Source organism: Candoia aspera, chromosome 3 (assembly GCF_035149785.1).
Source record: "Candoia aspera isolate rCanAsp1 chromosome 3, rCanAsp1.hap2, whole genome shotgun sequence".
In the NCBI taxonomy this organism is placed as follows: domain Eukaryota; kingdom Metazoa; phylum Chordata; class Lepidosauria; order Squamata; family Boidae; genus Candoia; species Candoia aspera.
In genome coordinates this window covers 160010605-160031370 of record NC_086155.1, presented here as the reverse complement: position 1 = coordinate 160031370, position 20766 = coordinate 160010605, and the positions used below count along the sequence as shown (strand labels likewise).

The window sequence follows — 20766 nt, the reverse complement described above, 5'->3', positions numbered from 1 at the left end:
GCCTGTAACATGCCAGCTGGACCTATTCTCCTTACTCCGACAGGGAAGAAGAAGAAACCTCGCTCACAAGAGAGAAGCCACCTTGCCGTCTGTAATGCACAGCCAGCGAGCGGCTCCGGAATTCACAATCGGTGGAAACCCAGAGATAATCATAGAGACTGAACGCGACTGTACCCCTCCAGACATTTTCTCCTGAAAGCAACTTCTTGTTTCTGAAGGAAGTGACGTTCTTATATTCCCGTCGGCTTCTTCCGCTCTTTTCAGTTAGCCGGAAATCGTCATGACGTTGCGACTGGCGGGTGATTTTGAAAACAAGGGAAAAGCGGGGCCGCGACAGAGTGAGAAAGGGTGGCGAGTGGCGACGCAGCGGGGAAAGCTTCTAGGGAAGTACTGCCATTACAGGTGAATATGTTACTACTATCTGACGGAGGTCGGCCGCTGCACTTTTTTTCCAGCTTGGTCGGTTTCGGAGAGATGACGACGGTTGAATATATAAATGCTCTTCTTGCGGAACCAAGGCGCGGTCTGTGAGCTAGTTTGAATTTTACCAGGTAGTAGTGCTCCTCTGCTTTTTCTCGGAGGACAAATTATCTTATTTCTTTATTTAAATTTATATCACCGCCCATTTTCCCCCAGCGGGGGACTCTGGGTGGTTTACAATAAAATAAAGGTAAAAACATATCCACCTAAGTTATAGTTAAAAATATAAATAGGAAAATAAATATAAAATCCAAGCGGAGGTGGAACCATAATCGGTAAGGGGTGCTATGGCGCCAGCCACCCCCAGGTGGAACTATCGCTCTCCCCACCCCAAGCAAGGCTGCAGAACCAGGTCTTCAATTTCTTCCAGAAGTCCAGGAGTGAGGAGACCCGTCTCAACTCCCAGGGCAAGATATTCCAAAGGGCGGGTGCCACTGCAGAAAAGGCTCGCCTCCTGGACCCTGCCAGATGAAATTTCTTTGCTGATGCCCTCCCTGCCTGACCGAATGGGGCGGGTCAATGTTATGGGGATGAGACGGTCCCTCAGGTACCCTTGTCCCCTGCCATGTAGGGCTTTAAAGGTAATAACCAACACCTTGAATTGGACCTGGAAGCAAACTGGTACCCAATGCAGCTCGCATAACAGTGGTGTCACATGGGCTGATTTTGCAGCACCGATGACTGTCCGCGCAGCTGCATTCTGGACCGGCTGAAGCTTCCAAATACTCTTCAAGAGCAGCCCCATGTAGAATGCATTGCAATAGTCTATATGGGGGATGACAAGGGCATGAGTGACTGTTCAGAGGGCATCAATTAAAGCCGCCGTCACACATTTCTTTTCCTTTCCCTTCATGAGAGGAGAATCCCCAGCTCTTTTCTGTTCCTAAAGAAAAAGTTAATTTTAAATCACATATGCTGGTTCATTTTTACTTCGAAGTAAGTCTGAGTGTGTTTCCTCAGTGCACCACCAGATAAATGCGTTCATGGTTGCAGCCCTCCTCTTTCCCTCTGAAGAGCAAGCCAGAAGCCCCCCCCCCCCTTTTTGAGCTTTATTCCATCCAGGAAAAAAAAAAAAAGAAAGGTTCAGCAAAGGCACTCCATTTCTTTTCTTCCAGAGAGCAAAAGGCTTAAAGCCTTTTCAAACCTTTTTCTCTTCCTAATTTTCAGAAATCACCTTTTTGTGGGGGGGCGGGGCAGGAGCGGGAAAGAGCTTGCTTTGTAGCAGAGGGCTTTTCTCCTCTCATCTCTTTCCAGTAGCTTATCAGCAGAGGCTTTGCCACCCATCCACTCCAATCCTTTGCTGCCCTGGACATAGCCTTATCTACTCTCCCTTCTCCTACGAGCTTACCTAAAGATCACAGTGTTCTTCTGTATTACAGTTTTCCCTACAACAATGAGGCGTAGCTCAAGTACCAGTCGTATCAGTTGCCGGCAATCCATCCAGCCGCTCAGGGTGCAGGATACTAACAAGACAGGACTTCATACACCCCAACCGTAAGACACTCAGATTCCTTTAATTGAGGTGGCATTCCTTTACCTGACTTTTTACATTTCCAAAGTATGCCTGTTGAAAATACTAGTGCCACTTTACTTTGCCTGTTACTCTTAAAGGCACATACATATGTATTTTATATGCAAAAATGAGTAATTAGACAAATTCACTATTTTGTTTAGACTAGCATTGAAGTATGATCTGTTCTTTGTGTGTGCATGTACACATGCAGTAAACTATAGTAGAAAAGGTATATACACATTAAGGAGTAGACCACAGTAAAAATGGGATTATGTGGGAAAAATTAAACAGCAGATGACCTTATTGGATGGCATAAGAAGAAGGCTTCAGTTTTGTGTGGGTTTTTTTTTAGTAATTTGCACAATTCTACAATTTTTTCTTTTCAAGGCAAGAGAGAAGGACAACTTTTGGAAAGCAGAGTGTGGGAAAGCATGCACCAGGGACATCAGAAAGGAAAACCAGTTTTTTTGGCAAAAGGTAATTAGCATTGTTAGTGAGGCTTTCACTTAGTAGGATTAACTTGAACACTAAATTCTTTCAGTATCACTTTCAGTGTAGATGAATGCTTTATTCCAATAGAATAAAGGATTAGAAAGAGCATCAAGGACTTGGATAGTTCTTAAGTGCAGGAAAGCCTTATACCAGGAGTGAAAAAAACTGTAGGGATTGTGTAGAACCTGCCAGTAACCCTTTTGTAGCCTCCAAAGCTTTGGAGAATTGGTGGGACCCTCCAAAAATATGCCCTGGCCGTTTTTGGAGTGGGCCCTTAACATATGCAAAGTCTGCTATAGTCCTCAAATTGGTGAAATTTGTACTGCCCGGTCTTATATTCCCAATATTCTGTTACTGAGCTGGAAGACTTTGGTATGACAGACTTAATAGCCATTAAGCCACTCTTTAAGTCTCATTCATTATTATAAACGGCATTTTCCATGTCTACATAATTTTGCATAGATAAAATTAATAATGCCATAGTTAACTTGGATGCACATTGTGTGGTTTGAGTTCTAGGACTAGTGGCCCTGGGAGCTTACGGAACAGCCAATATGGTACATTTGGAAGTATGGAGAAAATCAAGGATCCTCGACCACTTCATGACAAAACATTCATTCAGCAATGTATCCGTCAGCTTTGTGAGGTATGCGGGACTTGTTTAGTTTAACTGGTTAAATCTCTCTTTTATCAGTATAAATTGTGCCTCCTGATCAATGAAATTTGGCAAAAGCAAGGTAAAAATAGCCTAAAGAAATAATGGTTCATCCAACTTTTTAAAAAGGTATGAATTACCTTCATACTTACATTAAAAATCACAAATGCCAAGAACTACCGCACTTCTTTTCACAAAAACAGAATGCATCTTAAAACCTTCAGCAATGTATTTAAATTATGACAAAATATATGTAAACTTTTCTTAAAATATATGATTAATCTGCTGAGTTTTCTCTAATTGAACAATAATTTGGATCATACAAAGATTTGGACTGCTCTGTAAACTGGCATAAAGCCCAACACATACAATACTTTTTAATTTCTTTTCCTAGTTTCTTACAACATATGGATATGGTCCTACAGTCTCTGTGAAATCACTCCAAACTCCATCTGTTAAGGACTTTGTGAAAATTTTCAGTTTTATTTATGAGTTCTTTTGCCCTTCATATGAGCTTCCAGGTTCTAAATTTGAGGAAGAAATCCCAAGAATTTTTAAAGAGCTTGGGTAAGTACAACCCCCCCCCCCAAATATTCAATTCAGTAATTAAAAAGAATCAATACAACTAAGAATATTTGGTGGATAATACATTTCTTGATTACATGTTAGAAAATTACCATCTCCCAGAGTTTTAAAAGTTCTTAATTATATTTCATTTTAATTTAGTAACCTTTAAACAGTATATTAATTGTTACAAGTGGTCAAACTATTTGTGTTACAAGTAGTCCTCATTTAGCAGCCACAACTGAGACAAGCAAATTGGTTGTTAAGCAAAGCGGTTGCTAAGTGGAAAATCATGTGACCGCAACTGTGCTTACAATTTCAGCTTTTCTTTGCTTTGCAGCGTCAGAAGGATACAGCCCCAAACAGCCAGGTGGGCCTAAATGGTGGGGAAGGTTTCCGGTACTCAACTCACAAGGAAGCTGGGTAAAAGGGCAAATATTATAGCCCTTTTTCCTCACTCCCCCGCCCTTTGGAATGCTCACCCCAGTGCTGGGATAATTAGCAAGAGGAGAATTGATGTTTGTATTTACATTCATTGGAGAGGAAGGGATTACAAGAGAGTAAGCAGGCACACAATGGGGAGTACACATTTAAAGGAATGCACTAACACCAGCTGTTTGCCTAGCATGGTCCCAGCTCTGAGCCCTGAGCTGCTTAGGAGGCAAACAAAAGCAGAAGGTGTGAAATTGATTAAAGTCATGCCAGTCATAGGCAGCAGTTGTGAGCCAGCTAATTAAGCTCACAGAGCTGAGCTTGTTAACTTGCTGTTAGCACTTTTTAGGGAGGCGCTGTGTTGTGGAGAAAAGCAGCTCAGGAAGAGATAGCTTTTTTAGGAAATCTCTGCACTGTGTGGGGGGAGAAAAAAACAGGTCAGGCATAGGACAACATGTACTAACTGATTTTAATGGCAAACGTGATAGAAAGCCAGTTTGGTTTAGTGGTTAAGGCAACAGGGCTAGAATCCAGGAGACTGAGTTCTAGTCCCGCCTTAGGCATGAAAGCCGGCTGGGTGACCTTGGGCCGGTCACTCTCTCTCAGCCCAACCCACTTCACAGGGTTGTTGTGGGGAAAATAGGAGGAAGGAATATTAGGTATGTTCACTGCCTTGAGTTATTTATAAAAGTAACAAAGGCAGGGTAGAAATAAACAAACAAACAAACAGAGTCACTGCAAAGGTCATAAATGCAGGCATTGGTTGCAAAGTTACTTTTTCATCACTGTTGTAACTTCAAATGGTCGCTGCCCAAGGCAGTCGCTAAGCAAGGTCTATAGCTAGTCCTCAAGTTAGGATTGCAATTGGGATTGGGATTGCCATCGCTAAGTGATGTAGTCATAAAGAGCGACATCACGTGACCACATTGCTTAGCAACAGCAATCCAGGCAGTCCCGGTTGTCATAACCCAAGACACGCAGGTCATTAAGCGGGAAGCAGAGGGAGTCCCAGGTAAGGAGCATGGGAGTGCCTTGGGGTGTGGGGGAGGCCCTGGGAGGCCTGGCACAAGCCGTGAGCGAGACAGGGGAGAGGGTGCTAAGTGCAGTGGGCAATCAGGGTGCGATTGTAGGGAGGCCGGGGAAAGCGCGTGTGGTGTGTGTGTGTGTGCAAGAGCAGGGAGACTGAGGAAAGGGGGTGCGGGGTACATGTAATTGCAGGGAAGATGGAGAAAGAGGGCACGGGGTGTATACAAGTGAAGAGGGGAAGGAGGGTGTGGTTTGTGCAAGTGAAGAAAGCTGGGGGGAGACTTACCCTAGTGAATCACAACCTTACTTGCTGGCTTTCCCATTGACTTTGCTTGTGGGAAGCCAGCAGGGAACAAATGGCGATCACGTGGCCATGAGACACTGCAACTGGTTGTAAGTGCAAGTTGAATTTTGTTCACATGACCATGGGGGCACTGCAATGGCCAGTACTTCAAGTACCAGTCATAAGTCTCTTCATTCAATGCTGTCTTAACTTCGAACAGTCACTGAACAAATGGTCATAACTCGAGGTCTACCTGTACCTATATTGTTATCAAGAAAACTACATAGACATTCATAATGTTGTCAGGAAGTTAGCTGAATTTGGAGGGGAAACTTTTATACAGCAAATATAACCAAATATATCTCCCTTCTACAAAAGGTTCCTGAATTCAGTATAATATTGGCAGCTAGCTTTGCAAGTTCTTAATATTATTTTATACTGGCATGACTGTCTAGCCATATCTTATATATATAAGATTCTTGTATATATTTTAACTAATGTTTTGATGGAAACTAAAAATAAGTACAGTTGTTTTTTGTGTCTGAGTGTACTTTAAATTGTATGTGGCATTTTCTTGAAAAATTAAAATATTTTATAGAAAACTTACATTTTTCTTACAGCTATCCGTTTGCTTTGTCGAAAAGCTCTATGTATACTGTGGGAGCTCCTCATACATGGCCTCAGATTGTAGCAGCTCTGGTCTGGCTGACAGACTGTTACAAGGTATTATAAGTAGCTAAATATATCTCTGGCCACTTCTATAGGTATTTACTGGCATTTTATCTAATTTTGATCTGCCTGTAAATAGGAAATAGATATACTGAAAATATTTAACGGTGTTAGTGAAATGCTTGATGTTCTTGTGATTTTGACAGATTCTTTGTAGTTTATAATGTATTGTTAGAGCTACTGCTGCACTTTTGTTGCCATGTCTAATTTGATCAATCAGATAATGACAGCAAATCTGATGCCAATATGTTTCAGGCAAAGGGCCACATTTGAGTTACATGCCAGGAACTGTACCAAAAAGTGGGTGAGACCAGAACAAAATAAAGTTCATTAAAATTAATATTTTTTTCTGTTAATATAATTTCTAATGGATTTAATAATGTTCTCCTTCTAACTGGCAACAATGTTTAGATGAGTTGGGTAGGGAAGCAGAAATTTTATTCTGATTTATTCAGGAAAAGGAAAGAGCAATATAGCATGTCATGTTATTACAGTCTATGAAATATGATTATTCTTTGTGAATGTGTCATTGTTTGTGTCCTACTCAGTTGTATACTTCGATGAAAGAAAACCTACAATCATTTGATGAAGGACAGATTTTGGGAGAGACTGAAGATGGAATTCTGCATAACAAGGTATTTTAGCCATCTCTCCCTAAATTTCCCAATGCATATTACTTGCTGGCAATAAAATTATCACTCTGATAAAAGTTTAGTATATATGTTTTTATGAAATCCTCAATAATAATATATATATAGTATTTTACAGGTAATCATTTTTACTGGCTGCTTTGAACCAGGTTCAGTTCAGTTTGATTTATTACAGCCTTTAGCCAAGAAATAAAACAGAAATTAAAAAGAAGGGGAAAGGGAGTCAAAATAGATAAACACAAATCGGCATGCACAGCAATCCATCCTAAATCTTACTACAGATACCCTGCCGAAACCTTGAGGCTAGATAACAATTGTATAAGATTGTATAAAAAACCTTATCAGTGAGCAGAAAATCGACATAGAAATGTTTAATTGTCCAGGGATTGCTGCTGAAAGGGGAAGAATAAGATTTTGATGCAATGTCGCATAAAACCTCCGTGTGTGATTATTGATTCTATCACCTGTGCGTCACAGGGGCAGAGATGATGAGCCATGGGGAGTTTGCAATATCTGCTCTGTAACAGTGCTGAAGGAAGGGCATCATTACAGTGGTCCCTGGAAAAAAACCTAATGGTAGTTGGAATAGATCAGGGAGTAAATATAGGGAGCCTTTGATTGTTTTTAGCAATCTACAAAAAGCAGGCAGTCTGTTTAAATTATACCCCGCTCAGTTTTGAGTAATCATTGGGCAACCAATTTATTGGATTTTTCCACATTTGCCTGTGCAACCATAGCATCAAAGTTTGCTGACAGAATACCTATCCCTTGTAAGTTGAAGCTCTCGTATTAAGAATGGGGAAGGGGAGAGGAAAAGCAGCATCAACTGTGCTCATTCTGCATGGGAGATCACAAGACAGAACTTTCAAACACTATGAGAAAAAGAAGAGACTTTTGTTCTTCAGAGAGTAAGTGATGCTATCCAGAAAATAAGGAGCAACACACCGGCCCAAGTGGGAAGAGGGTGGGGTGGGGTGAGCTTTGAACCAGTAATTTGAAACCTTTTCCTATTAGAGAAAGAAAGCAAACATCTGTAGCACAATACTGTTTAGCATATTTTAAAAGATCTCTAAAACTGAACTGATTTTATAATTATGTCTTCAGCTCTTTTTAGACTACACTGTAAAATGTTACGACCATTTCATGAGGGGTGGAGACACTTTTGAAGAATTTGATGCTGAAATACACTCTAAATTAAGTGAGTAATTTACATGGTAAAATGTAAAAAAAATAGGTATTACTATTAATCTTATAAATGTTTTACCACTTGCTTTCTGTAGTTTCTTCAAACTTTTGAAAAAAAAATTACACCAAGTTATTGATGTAGAATTTTTCGGTTTTAACTGTTAATGATAGTATAAAAATAGTGGTATCCGCCCCCCAAATCATCTCACTTAATCTAAGGATATGAGGTGAGATAAGTTTCTGTATTATTATTTCTCAAGATACTTAGATTGATTGCCAGAGCTCATGTGGCTAAGAAAAGTATTTTTCTGTTTGCATGATTGCTATCCACTATAACTTTTAGGGTATTTTTACCAAATAGTGCAACCAGTTACAGTATATTTTATTATATAAATAATAGACATTTTGTATCTAGTCTATCTGTTAATGCTCTGTAAACCTTTCCTCACTGGCTTAGGCTAACTTCTAGGTCAAACCTGGGCAGACAGATCATAAATTCTTTGGTCTTTAATATGAATATTCAGCAATGAGATATAAAACCAGATCCATACTGTTACTGAACTAATATATGCAGATTATGCTATTTAGGATTTTGATTAAGTAGTATTTTAATGTCTCTTAAATAATAAAATCTCTAAAAGCATTTAACAGAATGGTGGCTAAGGTTATGGACTAGGACTGGGTTCAAGTCCATCCTCCATCCTGAAAATTCAATAGGTTACTTTGAGCTAGTTGCTCTTTCAGCCCAACTTTTCCTATGAGTAGTTGTGGGTAAAGCTGTTGAAGGTAGTGCCATGTATGCTGTCTTGAGCTCCTGGACATAAGGTGGGATAGAAATCTAATATATAAAAATAATAAATTGGGGGAGCGCATGGTCTAATGGTACATAATGGAGCTACATTGATGCAACTAAAAATATGGATCTGATTGATACTTATGTGGAAGAACACCAAGGAAGCTCATATGTTCAGTACCTTCAGTTTTATGATGGAAGAAAGATGGGAAAAAATACACTGAAATGGAAATCATTGATTGGAAGATTCAGTGTATTTGTTACATTTAACATGTATTAGTCTTAAAAATCTTCAAAAATTGTTTTCTATTGACTTCCGGTGGGGACATGGCCGACTGAACAGCTGTGTCCGCGAGCTCGGCTGGCAGAACTGACAAGGCAGCATTTTGGGGGGGCTCAGGCAGGCTTTTTCCCAAAGCGTTTTCATGGACAAAGAAAACGCTCAGAATCATCCCATCTGTCTTCCAGAACAGCGACTTGCAGCCTGTTATGGGGATTGCTGGTAAAGAAGGAGGGGGCTCTTTCCAGGGGGAAAAGTGAACGGGCAGTGTGGAAACCCTTGCGCTCCCAGCCAAGAAGATCAGAAAAGAACCACCTTAGTGTTCTGGAATATTTCCGTTAGAGTTTAGTAGTTTGGTTTCAGTTTGGCAGGATTCTGTCTATAGGGTAGAACAATAAATACTAGAGTTCAATTCCTGACTCAGTGTGGTTCTTTGCCCCAAATTCCTAACACAGCCAGAGAATCACAAACAGTGTCTGCGCCAATCTGGTAAGAGCCTCCAGGAGGCTGGGACATCACCATTTCGAAGTCGCAATCTGGTCATCTTTAAGACTGTAGCCTTAAAGAGACACTAAGTCAAGCCACCCCATTTCTAAATCACCCTATCTATCTATCTATCTATCTATCTATATATCTATATATATATATATACACACACACACACACACATATTTAAAGTTATGTACCCTAAGAGGCTTTTTACAGCAAGGAGAAGTAATTTTAACCAAAAAAAAAATCATTTTTTTTGTTTTGTTTTGGCTTGTTTCCCTAAGGAGGATTGAGAATAAATAATCACCTCCCTGCTATTATTTTTGTATTGAATTTGAAGAATTTAATATTTTTCTACACATTGAAACTGCTGTTTTGAATCTTCAGCTTTCTGCTACTACTTTCCCTGGGAGCTGCCTGTTGGCATACTTTCTCTTGTTCAACAACTTTCAGAGATTTTCCATTAACTCATTAACTCCTATTCTCGCTAGTCATGTATCTAGGGGGCACCATAATTTACTGCCTGAAACATGGAGGCTTTCAAGGAGACTCTCAGAGTTTCCTTGTGAGCTTAAACAGTCCTTTAAACAGATCTTTTCCGACTCCTGTCAAGTTATTTTGCAAGATATTTGAGACATCGATGAAAATATCAGCTTTAAAATGTGTCATCGGGCTGGGGAAGTTGTGGAAGAAGTTGAGGAACTCGACAATAGACATGTCTTTGCTGATAGTGAGAGCAAGGTTTCTGATGATGATGACCAGATTGTGGAACTGAAGCAGTTAAATGGACAGATCATCAAATTGCAAATTATAAACAGAATTGTCTTCCTGATGGAAAGTGATGGGGGAAAAGAGGCTTTTTCCTGTGGGAGGTTTTTTGCTGGGGCAGTTGGGCTCTGATCTCTGTGAAAAATGCCTTGTGTTTATTGTGGAGATGTGTGAATGCTTTGGTCTATTTTGAAGTGGGGTAGGAATTTGAGAATGTTTATCTGGATTGCTTTTAAAGCTTGTTTGACTTCATATTCTTTTTCAACAATTTGGATTAAGATTAATAAAGTATAAGCAATAAATGCTGGTTTTAGGTTTAATAGAATTAAGATTGTTATAATAGCAGTACTATTAATTTTGAGAGTAGACAATTTATATGTCTTTTAGTTTGATTTTTATAGTAGTGGACAGAAATGTATAGAAATAGTGGTAGGAAGGAAATAAATACTGGTTTTGGGGGAAGTTGATTAAGAGGTTTTTATATATTTTTTTAATACAAGGGGAAGGAGCAATTGTATTTAGTGACTTTTATAATGTGCTAATACAATGATTTACAGAAATAATGTAATTTTGCTTTGATATAAAGGATTGATTATGGAAATTGCTGTATATTCTTGTTAAAAGTCGGAAGTCACCTCTGTAATCTTTATAATTCTTTTTTTTTTTCCCTTGTGTTTTCACACTTTTCAGTTTTTTTGCTTTTTGGTAGTTTTTATCTTTGCTTTAAATCTAATAAAATTCTTATAAAATTGTTTTCTGTTGAAGCAACTTGCTGGTGTTACTGTTCATGGGTAATGAAATTATGACAATAGCTTTTAGGAGATGGTGTAAGTCTGATACTTAGCAAAATGTCTGTTTCTCAGTGTATACTTTTTGTCCTAGATTCCCTATTCAGATTAATAACTAAAGTTATAGAACACCTGAGTGATTAGAGGGTTATTTTGATTTTCTTTCTTTCAGGGGATCTGTTTAAGGTACATGAAAATCGTTTGGGTGTGTTAGAAGAAGAAGAAAAAAGGCTGAATGAAGAGATTGCAAGGCGTGAAAAGGAAAGAGAAAGTGAACCAGTGAGTAACTGAGGGTATGGCTCTGGAAAGGTGTTTTTATGAATCTGATGTTTGTTTTTAGTTAACACACTGCAATTTCCCTTTTTTTCTATGAAAAAGGACCGTTTAGAGCATCTGCGGAGACTGAAATCATCTTTACAGACAGATGTTAAGAAATATGAGGCTTATATGGCCAATTTGGAATCTCACTCAAGCAGTATCAGTCAAAAGTCAAAAAGTATTACAGAGGAGCATGAAGCTGCTGGTAAAGAGAAACTGCTGAACATCAATAACTAATTTTATCGTTTGTTTCATTCAATCTATTAATTTTAAAAGAAAATACTAATTGGGTAGATCTCCGCTCAAGCGAAAGTTCTAAACAGAAGTAGGGAATTTCTTTTTGAACTATTTATGGAGGTAGTTAAAGCCGAGTTAGTAAGAAGTCATTACAACTTTCTTAGTACTGGTAAGTTTCTCATGCCTTTTAGTAGATTCTTGTGAGTTCAAGTTCCTAATATTTTGAAATTTTATTCAAGTAAGTATTAAGCTTCAAATTAAATATTTTAAAAACAAAATAGAAATAAATACTGTTGTCTACAACAAAACATATTTATATATAGGGGTTTTTTTTTTCTGTTTTCCTAACAAAAAATTATTTTTCTTGAATTTTAGCCATGGAAATAGAAGCACTGAAACAGGAAAACATACATCTGAAGCTCGTTTGTGATAATCAGAAGTATTCCACTGCAGATATTGAGAGACTGAATTGTGAAATAGAGGAGCTGAAACAGACAGTAAATAAATTAACCAGGGAATTGGAGGCAGAGCAACAACAACTGTGGAATGAGGAATTAAAATATGCAAGAGGAAAAGAGGCAGTATGTATAGCTAAAACTGAAGTTTTGAACATCTGAGTTTTCCATCTGGAACACTAACATTTCTCTTGCTGCTGCTTTATTTCCCATAAACTGAATTAAATAATAAAATTTTATTCTGGTAGTAGAAAAATAGTTAATATCTCATGAAAGAACTTGCTTGAAGTTGTGTTGTTGTTTTTTAGAATCCCAGGATGGGGTGCATAATAACCCTATATTTACTATTTTGGTAACAAACAAAAAAGGTTGAAGCAGTACATAGTATGATTGGCTTTGTATCCACCAGGCACTGAATTCCCATTAGATGTTGCTGCACAAATGGGGGGAAGTTATTCTATAGGTTTTAATTGTAATAGCATCTTAATGACTCCTAAAATATATGTTATAGTTCACCTTGTATTTTAGAGAAAGCTAGAAGTGCAAGAAAGTAAAAAAAGTAAAAGATACAAAGAAGTGGCTCCTGCTCTTCTTTACAGCAGTTATAAGTACAATTATAAATTTATCTCTTACTCTATGGTTACAACATGACTCTCTTCTTTCTATAATCTATCCAATCTAATCATCAAAACCATAAATCATGTTCATTTTTTCTGTTTTATACAAAAAGTCCATAAAGGGTTTCCAGACAGCAATAAATGTATTAATTTTTCCCCCTGACTAAAGAAGTCAATTTAGCTATCTCAGCAAGTTCCATCATCTTCACCAACCATTCCTCCATTGTGGGTAATGTCAAGTCTTTCCACCTTCGTGCATATAATAATCTTGCTGCAGTTACCATATACAAAAATGCCATGACTTTTTTTTCAACTGTTTGTCCATCAATCCCAAAAGAAAAACCTCTGGTCTCAATTGTATATTAATCTTTAAAATCCTCTGAATCAGTGTGTGTATTTGAATCCAAAATTTTCTAGCTTTTTTTACATATCCACCAAGCATGATAAAATGTCCCTTCTTGTTCACATTTCCAGCTATAAATTTGAAGTGCCTTTATACATTCTAGACAATTTCTCTGGTGACATACTGTATACCAACAGTATATCATTTTATAAAAATTTTCTTTAAGGTTATAACATAGTGTACATTTCAGTCCTTTCAACCACATGTTTTCCCATTGTTCCATCTGTAGATTATAACCAAAATTTTTAGCCTACTTTGTCATACACTCTTTTACTTGTTCTTCCGTTTCAAATTTCAATAAAAGTTTATACATTTTAGCAATTACACGTTCATCATTTGTATACAATTCTATTGAGTCTTACAGTGTTCAAAACCATAAACTCTTTTGTCTACTTTAAAGCTTTCTAATAACTGTAGATAAGAAAATGACTGACAACTATATCCCTCTGCTGTTCTTCTGTTAATTTTATTTATATTCCCCTTGACAAAATTCTAGTATCTCATGATAAGTTAGCCATTTGCATTTGTCTATTATTTCTTGTCTATAAAATGCTTCTTGTGCTGAGAGCCACAAAGGTATTTTCAGGATTTGTATCTATTCCATATTCTCAATATGACACATCTAACAATGATTTTTAAAATCCACATTAACCTTGACTATCATACCACAAATACCCATGCCACCCAAATCTTAGGTCATGTCTTTCTAACTCCAAAAGCCTTCTATTTCGCAGCAGCACCCACTCTTTCATCCAAACCAACAACAAGCTGTGAAGTAGTGTTTCAAATCAGGTACCTAATCCTCCTCTTTCCTTTGCATCTTGTAACACCTTATATTTAACTTTTTTCCCCAGCCACACAAATTTCACTGTAGACTTCCCACTGTTTAAATGGTACATGGGTTGTCAAAACAGGTATTGTCTGAAACAAAAACATAATTCTAGGCAAGACACCCTCGTTTTTAATCACAGAAATTCTCCCAAGCAATGACAATTGTAGTTTCTCCCATCTTAACATGTCTTTTTTAACTAATGTCTTAACATAGTTATTTTGAAATAACTGCAGTTCATATTTGTCATAGAGATACCCAGATATTTTACCTTCTTCTCAATTTAAAACCTGTTTTATTCATCAATTCTGTCTGATCTTTCCAACTCTCTGGCCTCTTTCCTCCCTGCAAGATAGAGTTTGTCATGTTTTGTAAGGGTTGTAAAAGTTCGTCCTCAAAACATTTATAATAAGAACCTGATAATCCATCTGGTCCAGGCACCTTTTCTGGTTTAATCTATTTTATAGCTTCAGAAACTTCCCTCATCGTTATAGATCTATTGATAATCTGCCTCCGTTCCTCTGTAATCCTCAGTAAATTTTGTTTCTTTAGATATTCATCCATTTTCTCTAGTGAGAGGTCGCTTCCTTTATACAGGTTGGAGTAATATTGATGGAATGCTTTTTGTATGGTCATGTTGTCCATTAATACAGTATCTCCCTCTTGTGATTTCAACATCATTTTCTTTTCTTTTTCTTTTTGTAATTTATATGCCAGCCACTTCCCTGGTTTATTTGCACACTCAAAATTTTTTGCTTTACATAATTCATTTTTATTTCCATTTCTCTTACTGTTAACCTAGATAACTGTTGTAAAAGCTTTATTTGTTGAGAAATACTTATCTTCTCTAGAAATTTCTTTAGTTCTTTTCTCTTTATCTCATCCAAAATAGCTTGTATTTTCTCTTGACTCTTCTTTTTGAGTTCACTATTATGTTGTAGGAAATAACCTCTAATGAAAGCTTTACTTGCATCCCAAACCATTCTTAAATCAGCACCTTTATGTAAATTATTTTCAAAAAATTATTTTAATTTCTTTTTACAATCCTTCACTTTGCTTCTTTCTGTAGCAACATTTCATTTAGTCTCCATCTAAAAGAACTAGATTTCCTTTTATAAACCAAACTCACAGGATTATGATCCGAAAAGGTCTTTGGTAATATCTCTACTTTAGAAACCTTAGTAGCCAAATTCTTTGAAATCCAAATCATATCTATTCTTGCAAAGGATCTGCTGTATGTCTTTCAGAAAAGTAGGTATACTCTCTTGAATTGCCATTTTTCTGTCTTTGTATATCCACCAACCCTAAATTGTCCATCAAATAAAAAACTTTTGGTAATTTGCTTTGAGTAATTTTAATATTTTTCTCAGAAGTTCTATCTACTTGTGGGGAGGCCAACACCTTGTATTAAAATTTGAACACAGGAAGGGCAAACTTTGAAAACACAGAGAGATGCAAAACAATACTGTAATTGTGAAGCAGTTTCAGTTTTCATATGCTTTATAAGCTGTAAGGTTTTTAGGTTATACTTATTAATTTTGTCTGTTCTTTGTAGATTGAAGCCAATTTGGCAGAATACCATAAACTGGCTAGAAAATTAAAACTAATTCCTACAAGTGCAGAGAATTCTGGTGGTCTTGATTTTGAAATTAAATTTAATCCTGATGCAGGTCCTAATTGTCTGGCTAAGTACAGAACTCAGATTCGTGTAAGTATATACTCACTTTTCATGTAGAGCTCTTTTAAAGGATCAATCACTTTCTTTCAATAAATGAAGGCGATATTTTAACAGTACTTAAAGATGAAGTTCAACTCCCTTATCACAATGAGCGTCTGGGGAAAATGTTACCATATTTATTATGTACAGGAATTGGCTTTAGCACAATGTATGGATTGGTATATGTTAATGAAGGCTCAGAAATCCCTGTACATTAGGTTAAGGATGCTGCCTTAGAACATCAGTTGTTGAAAAGGCTGCTGCTATCTTGTTCGGCTAGCCAGCTTCCTATTGGCATCTGATTGGCCACTATGAGGAACAGAAAGTTGACCAGATAGACCATCGGTCTGATCTAGCATGGCAATTCCTGTGGTTTTAGAATACAAAACCCCTCCCTGGAATATGAACTGATATAAGAATACTTGCAATATTGCCTTATCAGCTTATAGGAAGATCTTTTCTATATTATATGCATTTGCCATTTTTTAAAATTATTTCTTTCTTGAATCCCTGTAACTGGACAACTTCACCTGAAAACGACATATTTTTTCCTTTGTGGTATTTATATAATTTTGGCAGGCTCCCCTTCTGAATCTCATAAACAAAACTGAAGAGGAGATTGCAAATGCAACAAAGAGAAAAATTGGCTTAGAAGATACCTTGGAACAGGTCAGTTCCTTGCTACCTCTGGTCTAGTGGAAAACTGCTATATAGTATACTGTAATGCAACCTATATTCATCCTCTTCTTGTTTATCTACGCTTGTCTTATTCTTCCTAATCATAATTCAGTGCTCAGAACAAGTACAGAGAGCTGCTAGGAAAGGAAAATGATAATAGAACGAAAAAAAGACAAAGGACAATACAACCTAATTTCTAGATGTTCAGTAGATACTCCTATATAACTTTATTCTGTATATACTGTAAGCTAAACGATTTCTCAAATATCAGTGTTTGCTAGATTCCAGAATTTTTTTTAAACACTAAGAGAGTACTGTGGAAAGTTCTCCATTTGCTGCTAAAAAAATAAAAAAGGACATGAACTGGAGGTATCCATGATTTTCAGTGCTAACACCCTTCATTAAATAATATTCTTTAAGGTAAACACAATGGAAGCTGAACAGAACAGCAGTGTGAAAATGCTAAGAGAGGAAGCACAAAAACTGGAAGATTTCTGTCAGCAGAAAACAAAGGTATTGTGATAAATATGATATATACTTATAAGTACCTCTCTACAGAATTCATTATTAGGAGAATATTTTTTTTCCTATTTAGATATGTTGTACAGATAACATAAAGAGACCTTCTGGTGTAGTGGATAAGGTGCTGGACTAGAACTGGGAGAACATAAATTCTAATCCTTCCTCAGGCACAAAAGCTGGCTGGATAACTTTGGCCAGTCAATCTCCCTTAGCCCAACCCATCTTAACAGGTTGTTGTGGAGAAAATAGGAGAGGAAATGTTATGTATGCAGAAAATAAAGGCAGGATGTAAATCTAGTAAATAACATGAATAAATATTTCTAAGAACAGCATTAGTGGACTTATTTTCTCTAGAATAAGAATTATCTAAAAGATAAGCAGATGCAAGACTTCTAACAATATAACAGAACTGGAGCAAGTTCACTATATTAAATTTACAATGCCCTTTCTTGCAATAGATAGGATCTATATACGTCATAAACATATGATTCCGTTCTGAGGTATTACATAATATACTTATTGCAGGAAATTGTAGAAGAAGAAGAAAAGAGTATCAAAGAGCTGGAGTTGTTGGAGAAACATAAAAGTTTGCTTTATAATGGTGTCAATGAGGGTGTCAGTGAAGCCATGAAGGAACTACATGAAATCCGATGCCGGTTAGTTTAATTAAACAAAGGTTTGGCTTTTGAGGTTTATCCTAAGCTTTTTTTAAAAAAGCCTTGTTTTCTCAGATGAACTTATTTATTTATTCAGTTTATAAAGCCACTCATCTCACGTTCATGACTCTGGGCAGCTTACAATTAAAACATAAACAATACCAAAAACCACAAAATAAGCAACCATACAAACAGTATAAAACATTTAAAACAATTAAAAACCACACAATATAGTCACTGGGAGAGCACAATGATTCATGAACAGTACAGCCATTTTATGGGCTCCGTATCACTCTGATCCCCAGGCAGATAGGTTAATAGATAAATTACTGTTATTGCATCATGATCATACGTACTATTCTTTAAAAATAGCTTACAACTGAAATTCAGTTGTATGAACTGAATGGAGTAAGGAAAGGTAAACGGGAAAAAAGAATGTGAAAATGTAAATAATTGTTTTCATTGAAGATGGGATAAGGCTGCATTCCTGGTCACTCTTTGGAGTAAGCTCCATTGAAATCAGTGGGACTTACTTCCAAGTTAACATTGCAGTCCTATAAGCTTAAGTTATAAGGTTCATAATAAAGATGAGTTTATAGGAATTATCTGGAATATGATAGGCAACATAATACAAATATTAATCTTAGTTAAATGGAAAATTTTAAATGAAACATGTTTAGATTTTGGAGTAATGTTACATGTGCTAATTATTATAAACTGTTTATACAAACCTTGAATTTATAGATAGAGGGAAGGCTTTCCCGTGTAAATAATGCAATATTCTCTTCCCCTTCCATCTTCTGGTATTTACTCCTTAGATACCAAGTGGTTATGCAAACAACTTCAGAAGAGAGCCGGAAAATAGATAAAAATCTGCAGTATCTTCTGGAACTAATATTTACTCATCTTGAGTCAGTTGAGGTAACTCATGCTATATTAGCTAAACTATCACTCTCAATTTTCAAACATAGATCATACCTAATTCAGTATCCTGGTATCCTTTCTTACATGTGGAAGACCCATAGTTTGGTAATAAATCATACTGTATTTGCATGTTGTGGGTCAATCCTTATGTCTGCTTAAAGCAAGGTTGAGAAACTGTTGCTACTTAACTAAAACTGAGGATGTGCTTACAGTTCAGTTTAAAATAGCTGTTTTAAATATTCTGGGCGCAGAACAACAAGTTTTTCATGTTGAGGACAGGCCATTTCAAGAGGTACTGTTTTGAGTGTTCTTTACTATACTAGGTGATGTGATTAGAGTGTTATCTTCCTCTTACAACTGGATTGCCTCCAACAATGGCAGAGCTTCTAATGTACTGCCGTCACTGGAAAAGTTCTTAAAAATTCAGGGAGATATTCAGAGATGTATCTGCCTTGAAAGTAGCCCATGTCATTCATATTGAACTGTATAGCACAATCAAACATCAGGAGTTGACCACAGGAAATGTTTTATGACATTTTGTATTTGTCATAAAATGTTTTATAAAATTTGCCAAATTTCAATTTCATGGGAGTCATGGTGCTGGATTTTGGATGCATTCTGTAAGTTAGCCCATTTGAGGTACCTTGGTTCAAAAATTATTGCCCTATGATGCATCGGTTCGCCCAGTTAAAGATTACAAACAAACAGACATGAGAGTTTTAGAAGTATATAGATTACCAAGATACAGTTTGTCTGGATGAATTTCTTGTATACCTATATCTTTTCCCAATATAGGTCTCTGCTTAGCCTATCTGTTCAACGGAGAAAAACTGCTGCTGTCTAACATGCCTTTTTAGTTAACTGTTATGCAGCCACTTGATGGCATTCTATAGATTATATTATAGTTCGTATTTATGTTTTTTAAGCTTGTTTCTGCCTAGGCCATTTTGGAGAAAGCTTGACGTAGATTAGATATGCTCAAAGTAATGAAGATATACCTTCTTTTTAATTGATTAATTCTTATCAGGATAACTTTATGATATAATATTTCCACAGCATTGTTACCATGTGGATAAAATATTATGTTTTCTTCTCTTACGAGATTTTGCTAGTAATCTGGAGAGAGGCCAGGGTTCATTCTGTAAGGCGTGTGGCCTGCTCAGGCTATTTCTTCCACTAAGGCTCCCCTATAGGAAAATAGAACATTTACTCCGAAAGTTCATTTTCTACAATGGGTGGAGAGGATACATTCCTCTGTTATAAGATCATGGTTTTCCTGTGGAGAAATCCTGTTTTCCTCCTGTATTTTTGTCACTTGGATTTTCTTTGGCGCTCCTATAACTTTTTGAGCCCACTACTGTAGGGCAGTGGTGGAGGGTGGTGGTGGTGTTCTCTCCCTATTCTTCCATTGTTACAAATCTTTTACTTGTACCTATGGAAGCAAATGGAAGTTTTCAAGCTTTCACTCACTTAAAACTTCTCTTTCTGTAACATTTCATAATTGTATACTTGTTTTATATAAAAAAAAAATTGTCTACAGATACCAGCTACATTTTCCAATGGATCTCATAATGCCAGAACTTTTGTAAGTTGTACATTTATAAAATCAAAACTAAAACAAAGCACTTAAAAAATAATCTATTACCATTTTCTTCTAGAAATATTTGACTGAACAGAATGCAAAACTTGACAGAGAATTTCATGAATTTATATCTCAAGATCCACTGATGAACTTGAAAGAAATCCTAGATAATTACAAAAAGAGGATGAGTACTCTGTATGCTTTAGACGCATGAGTGAAAATATCTGTATAATACATAAAATGTTTACTTGCTATGGTTCCATAATTTTTTAAGATAATGAATATTTTCAATATTAAAAAAAACCTGTTGAAAATAAAATCTCTCTATAGCAATAAATTGGTCCAGCAGTATATCTTACTGTTAATTTCTAATTTCTTAATATGAAAGAAGTAAAAATTAGCAATGTCATTTCTAAATTCATGGGCCCTGGTTTGCAGTCTGGTTCATTGTCTTGTGCCCAACATGGAAAAGAAAAAACTAATGTACAACACGGAAACAAAGCATTATAACATGTTTGGGAGAAAAACCATCGTTTTCTTGAAAGGAAGACTCTAAAGTCCTATTCACGTGGTCACATGCATGCAGGACACCTATGATTTAAATAGGAAAGGGGTTGCATTCATGAATTGTGCCCAAATAACTGCAAAATAACACCTGTTTTGGTTGTGGTTTTCCCTACAGAAGTTTATCTTACTATATC

General features: G+C 36.7%; 2 protein-coding genes across 2 annotated transcripts in view; one reads left to right on the top strand and one right to left on the bottom strand.

The window, feature by feature from the left end:
• The window catches only part of LPIN2 (lipin 2), a 573775-nt gene that overhangs the window by 338940 nt on the left and 214069 nt on the right, over positions 1-20766 (bottom strand). The window lies entirely within an intron of this gene.
• NDC80 (NDC80 kinetochore complex component) lies at positions 1845-20283 on the top strand. Its single transcript, XM_063299144.1, has 16 exons — positions 1845-1974; positions 2381-2470; positions 3005-3131; positions 3535-3707; positions 6066-6168; positions 6723-6809; positions 7929-8022; positions 11300-11406; positions 11506-11650; positions 12058-12263; positions 15542-15694; positions 16283-16372; positions 16802-16894; positions 17429-17559; positions 18378-18480; positions 20142-20283. Exons 1-16 carry the CDS (start codon positions 1874-1876, stop codon positions 20277-20279), a joined length of 1941 nt encoding a protein of 646 aa, XP_063155214.1. The 5' UTR covers positions 1845-1873; the 3' UTR covers positions 20280-20283.

Coding starts and splice junctions, on each gene's coding strand:
- NDC80 (XM_063299144.1), top strand. CDS start 1,874: ATGAGGCGTAGCTCAAGTACCAGTCGTATCAGTTGCCGGCAATCCATC. Junction 2,471..3,004: donor ACCAGTTTTTTTGGCAAAAG/GTAATTAGCATT, acceptor TTTGAGTTCTAG/GACTAGTGGCCCTGGGAGCT. Junction 6,169..6,722: donor GGCTGACAGACTGTTACAAG/GTATTATAAGTA, acceptor TGTCCTACTCAG/TTGTATACTTCGATGAAAGA.